The sequence below is a fragment of the Dipodomys ordii genome, unplaced genomic scaffold (assembly GCF_000151885.1).
Source record: "Dipodomys ordii isolate 6190 unplaced genomic scaffold, Dord_2.0 Scaffold41, whole genome shotgun sequence".
Taxonomy (NCBI): domain Eukaryota; kingdom Metazoa; phylum Chordata; class Mammalia; order Rodentia; family Heteromyidae; genus Dipodomys; species Dipodomys ordii.
The window spans coordinates 12,152,084-12,158,353 of record NW_012267257.1 but is presented as its reverse complement, the minus strand read 5'-3'; the positions used below and the strand labels follow the sequence as shown (position 1 = coordinate 12,158,353).

The 6,270-nt window shown below is 37.4% G+C and overlaps 1 protein-coding gene across 1 annotated transcript in view; it reads right to left on the bottom strand.

Moving 5' to 3' along the window:
• The window catches only part of Ugt3a1 (UDP glycosyltransferase 3 family, polypeptide A1), a 23,974-nt gene extending 20,617 nt beyond the window's left edge, over window positions 1-3,357 (bottom strand). Inside the window, 2 exon segments of the mRNA XM_013018525.1 lie at window positions 969-1,067; window positions 3,264-3,357. Of these exon segments, the coding sequence (XP_012873979.1) occupies window positions 969-1,067; window positions 3,264-3,357 (193 nt within the window).
• Between the last annotated feature and the right edge of the window lie 2,913 nt (window positions 3,358-6,270).

Here is a 6,270-nt window from a genome sequence, read left to right as displayed (position 1 = left end):
TATTGGGAAAACTAAAAGCATTTCCTCTTTTTTTTTTTTGTTTGTCAGTCTGGGCCTAAACTCTGGGCCTAGGCAGTGTCCCTCAGCTCTTCAGCCCAAGGCTAGTGCTCTACCACTTGAGCCACAGCACCACTTCTGGCTTTTTCTGCTTATGTGGTGCTGAGGAATCAAACCCAGGGCCTCATGCATTCAAGGCAAGCACTCTACTACTGAGCTACCTTCCCAACCCTGGGTAGTTTATCTTTAAAACCAAAAAAAGAGTTTATTTAAAGTTTTTAGATTTGACAACTGTTGGTTAAGCTTTGGATGGTAAGCCTAGTGGCTGTGCCTCAAAATGGCAGATAGAATCATGTAACAGAAAACATACAAGAATGAGAGGTTACACGGTAACAGAAGCAAGAGACCAGGCAGGAGCCATGCTCATTCTTCGATCACAACTTCCTGAAGTGGAGTGGGGGTAATCATTTTCTGTGAGAACTACACTATCCCTTCCATGGGTGATGCACTGCTATGGGTGTGAGTCTGAAGTCTTCTAATGGAGAATTGCCCAGAATTATGTCTGAAGTCATTCTCTGGTAATATATGCATTGTTGGTAATAACTGTGTTTTTTTAGAGTAAGCATGGTGCCCAGGAAACATTGAGGCATTCAATAAAAACAAGTCCAAACCAAATCAGGAAATAAAATGCACCAGGTGAAGCACATATTGCAGAGCCTAAGAAGTTTTCCAACCTATAACCACACACACACACACACACACACACACACACACACACACACACACATACACACACACGTGATTTATTCATCCCTCAGTATAACTAAATTCAAAAATGATTTTTACTAAGCAGCTCTCTATAAAGGTATAGTGATCAACAATATTGATTAAGTTTTTCAAAAGATATAAAAAAATGTTATCATTTGCTTTCTGAAGTAGAACACTACAGTAATTACTTTAAAAGAAGATACCTTTGATGAAATGATCAACATAATGAAGATTGGTCACCTGATGGCCATGCTCTTGAAGAATTTCAGACACTCGGGCCATCAGTAGAGAATGGCTTCCCACTAAGTACAAGACACAATTCCATTTTTGTAAAGGCAAGAATAAGTGTCTCAATGATAATGTAGGTGCGTTGGTGGCAAGAAGGAATGGAAACTGAGGCAAGAATGTGCAGAAACAAGAAAACTCTGCAGTGTACAGGTGGGGACAAGTTCCTCCAGCCCTTCTATCTCCCTTTGGGGTAACACTCACCATCACATATACCGAGACCCCTGAAATATGCCAGTTCTTCAGCAAAGACCTTTGGATGGTGAAGGTCTCCATGCCAGTGTGATGAGGATCTCTGGGTTTTGATCCTAGAAGTTGATCATTACATCAGACGCATTGTTTTTGAACTGAAGTTTATGGAGAAATTATGTCCAAAAGAAAGAATTGTAATGGTGGTAAAAACTGATAATGCATAGTTGTGGGAGTCATTTTGAAGTTTTCTAAAGGACAATCTGTCAGACGTATTTCTGAGGTCATTCTCTGGAAATTTATGCATTGTTGGTAATGTATATGTTTTTAAATGAGTTCTAAAAACAGTCCTGGTAACAGGGTTTTGAACCCAAGTCCTTTAGATTCAGAGGATTTGGGCATAAAGTCTCCCTTTTTGCAAACCTAAGTTTTAGAACTGTTGGATTCATTTACTAAGCACAAATATGAAAGCAGAAGAAATCTAGGAGATGACCAAAGTTTTCTAGGTACCTATAGTTGGTACATTACTTGTCTCTGGTCAATCCTGGGACCCCTAGGAAACAGTAGTTGGGTTCTTGTGAGATACACTCACTTTATTCTATCACTGTTTTGCGAAGCCATGTTCTATTTGGGGCATCAGTCTTGAGTATATGAATGTCAACAGAAGAGAAAGTCAGATAAAGTGAGCAGAAATGGCAATCATATGAAGTTAGAAGTTAGAAATTGTTTGGGGGAAGAAAACCACCATGATTATTAAATTGGAGTGGTTTGTGGAGGGAGAGAAATTTACATCCATATTGGTGTAATAAGGAAGGACATTAACGTGTAGTAATGAGTGAATGTGTAGTTCCTGTTCACATTTTACTCAGCATTAGAACTAGGTACCAGAGGAAAAGAAACAGAGGGTACCCACAGGGCACCAATATGGCAGGTATTAATGAGCAATAGTGCATTAGCCTAGGGTAATGGTGAGAATTCCAGCAATGCACCCACTAATTCAGTAACTGTCTCCTGGAAGAGAATGGGGAGAGACAACAGATGTTTTCAAGGGGTGAAATTTCTTCATTCAGTATTTTGGACAGCTAGAGAAAGCACATATCACAAATGGAGCTAGAACAGTACATTTGGGTTTGTTTTTTAATCTTCACAGGATTTTGTTTAAATGTGTGCAAATTCTTTGTGAGAGACTTTGAAGAGTACAAAAGGCAGCTCTGGTATTAACCCCTTGTCTCCATCTCAGAACAGGGGAAGAAAAATCTGATGTACACACTTTGGTTCTCTCAAGCACTCCACTCCACAGATCTGGCTTTCTAGCTGTGCTCTAAGGGAAAGCACTTTCATTTCAGAAAGATTTGAAGAAGTGGCTCAAGGAAACTTCTTCTTGTGATCATTCTGAAATATTGATAAATATTTAGCTTCTCTGTTCTATTCCATTTGTTGACAACTGAAATAATAATGGGCACAAAAAATCCAGAATTAACATCACTATGAGTCTTTTAAAAACTTACAGAACCTTAAACAAAAAACATAGTCCCCAAGAACTCAGTTGAGCAGGGTTCTCTCTGCTGGTGAGTCATTTTCTCAAAGTCACCTAGGAAGAAAAAGTTTCTGTATGTGTGTCCACCAAGACAAGAACACCTAGCCTTGGGTTCTGGAGAGACTAAAAATGCTCACTTTCTACTAAAAGCAAAGGTACATCTCTAGGAAATTAAGGGTGAGCCTATTAACCACCCTGACCTAAAAGAGGTGATAGAGGTTTTTAGTCCAGAACTGGAGCTAACCCTCTGTAACCAGCCCTGTATAAAGGGGAATACTTCAGAGCACTTAGAAGAAAATGGGAAAAAAAGGAAGGCCCCATTTTTTACAGAATGAATTCCACTTCTCTATGCCAAAGAGTCACTTCTGAACCTAACAGTGCTTGTTCTGTTTTCCCTATTCGTTATTATTTCCCAATTTTTCTCAAACCCTAGAAGCACAGGAATCCTAGGCTGTCAGGTTACTAAATTTTCCAGACAAAAACTTACCCAACACAGACATTGTCAGAATTTTAGCAGATTCTGAGAACAGTATCCCAGGAAGAAAGAAGGTGATTAGATTCAGCATCCTCAGGCCAGTCATACTCATTCTTCTAGATGCCACAGATCAGACCCAAGATGCTGTACACCATGAAACCTAGAGGCCTTTAAAGAATTCTGTTCACTTCTGCATAACTGATCTGGCTGTGAACTTGAGAATAAGAAAATGGATTCTGCCTGTCCTCCCTTCTCTTTGCACAATGATCTTCTGCTCCTTCTCGCTTGGTCCATGCCAATTGGATATTTTACCCTCACCCTTCCAAATCAAAGTTCTTGGAAAAGAACAGAGGGAAAGCTAATTATTCATCCTGCTCTGTCTGTATACTCACTTCTTGTCAGATAAAAAAATAAACTAGGAATTTAGTTAGAGACCTTACAAAATGATGACAAAGATAGCTCCTTGGAAATAATTGAGCCCAAACTTTTCTCCTAACTGAATTCAACAAGAAATTTATTTATTACCTTACTTATGTAACTGTAACCCCATCTGTAAATCACATTGACAATAAAAAAAATAATTGAACCCAAATCTCTTTTGGGATTCTTTCCTCAACTTACTATGTTGTAAGTCCTTTATACTACACTCATCATAACTATTATCCTTGGTACCAGTTTAAAATCCTTGATTATGTTTTCATGTTCATGATCTCAGAAAATATGCAAGAGAAAACAGCTACTATGGTTTGGCACTTTTTTTATAAGATACTAACTCATTAAAAGATGCTAAGTCCAACTCTTACCTGGAGCATTTAACCTCTAAGGTTAAAGCCATAATTTTGAGTGAATATCATAAAATATAATTGGGAATTTGTCACAGGACAGCTGGACACAATGTGATCTACAGTTATACTTGCATTCTCTCCTCAAACCTATCTGTGCGCATGCACTTGCACACCAGACCTGGGCTTGAATTCAGCATGTGAGCACTGTCCTTGAGCAGCTATGTTCAAGGTTAGCATTCTATCACTTGAGCCACAGCTCCTCTTCCAGCTTTCCTGGTGATCATCAACTGAAGAAAGAATCCCGTAGTCTTGGAAAAAAAATTATATTAAGTGAAGTAAGCCAAGCCCAAATGAAACATAGGTCCCATGGTTTCTCTTATTTGCAATAACTAGTATATGTCTGAGACAAGCAGAAAAGGTCATATAAGTTGAAGTTAGGTGAGATGAGCCCCAAGATAAGGATTCAAATGGTTTTTCTTTCTTGTGATTGTTTCTAACATATTTATAAGATGATTTTTTTTGTTGCTTTGTATGTCCCTCTCCCATGGTATAACCCCTGATTTCACTGTATTTGATGTTGGTATAATTTGTGGAGGGGAAGGGAAGAAACAAATCGTTTAAATAGGGATACAGGTGGACCCATTACAACAATGAGATGTACAAGCCGTTATGTCTAAAAACGGAACTTTATAACTTTGGCTGGGGGAGGGGGGAGTAGGGGGATGAGGGTGTGGGGTGGGAAGGGATGGGAAAGGGAAACAAAGGAGGAGGCCACAATACTTGATAAGAAATGTACTCATTACCTTGCTCATGTAATTGTAACAATAAAAAATAAATTTACAAACAAGAAGGAAACAAAAAGAAAACAAGATAAGGGACTGGCTGTACCAGTGCTCACATACCTTCAATCTGTCTAACCTTAAACGTCTCCTAATGCATTATGATGGTTAGTTTTAGGTGTCAAATGGTAAAGCATTATCTTAGGGTATGTCTGTGAGGGTGTTTCTGAAGAGAATAGTGTTTCAGTTAGTGGACTCAGGAAGAAAAGTGCATCCCTTCCAAGGTGTTTGTCTACCATACAATATGCTGAGGGCACAAGAGAACATAGAAGGGGTAACATTGATCAACATACATTATATTCATAAACTGCTTTGCTAAATAGGAACTCCTTTGCACAATGACTTAAAGATTCTTTCTTACAAAAGCAACAGAGAAGTGAATTCCTGCCTTCTGTCTCTGGAGCTGGGATATCCACTTTGTCCTGTCCTAAGATATTTAAATACCTTTTTTTATAGTCTTTAAATTCTAGGATTATGTAGCAACTCCTAGGTACTCTGACCATCTGCCTTGGACTAAGGCAGATATAGTTACTCTCTACAATAGCATGAGTCAATTTCTCTAAAAAATATTCTTTCATATGTATTTCTGTCTTGAAGCAACACAAATATAATTATATGATATATATGATTATGGCAATACATATAATTATAAAATGATTTGTTTCCTAACTCTAAATTGCTTCTTTATGCAGTGGTTTTACCTTAAGCTAACCAGATGCCACATCTTATTCTTCAGCTGAACATAGAATCATAAACACTAGAAACAAAATACCTGCAAATCTAAATACTTCCATCCCCATTAGGAAGTCAGAAAGTGAACTAAAATAAGTGAAACAATTATGTCTTGTGTTCCTGAAACATGTGCCAAAAAAATTAACTGGAATGCTAGATCAAGGGCTAATGATCAAGCATGGTAAATGATTAGTTCTGGTAGCATAACTAAATTTTTTTAAAAACTTAACCCTCAAACAAAAGAAATTTCAATGATAATCATATAAAGATGTTAAGGAGTTTCTGCTAATTTTGGAATGTGTTACAATATTTCTATAATATTAAAAAAGGAGACAGAGATGCATTTACAACATTGACAGAAGTGTTATAATATCTGGAGTTTCCATCAAACTACTGTGTGCAAAGGGAATGGAATGACAAGGAAATAGATATAGAATGGAGAGAAATTAGGTGAAGCAATTCAATACCTACAAATGGTTGAAATTTCATTAAGAAATTAAGAAATAATCCTAATATCACCTTAGCACCTTGATAATGAAGATTATCTCACTGGGAATATATAATATCTGCAAAGACTATTCTTAATATGTATTTATTATGACATGGCATGATAGTTTACAGAAAACATTAAGGCAGAAATGATATTGTTTCATTCTTTGTATA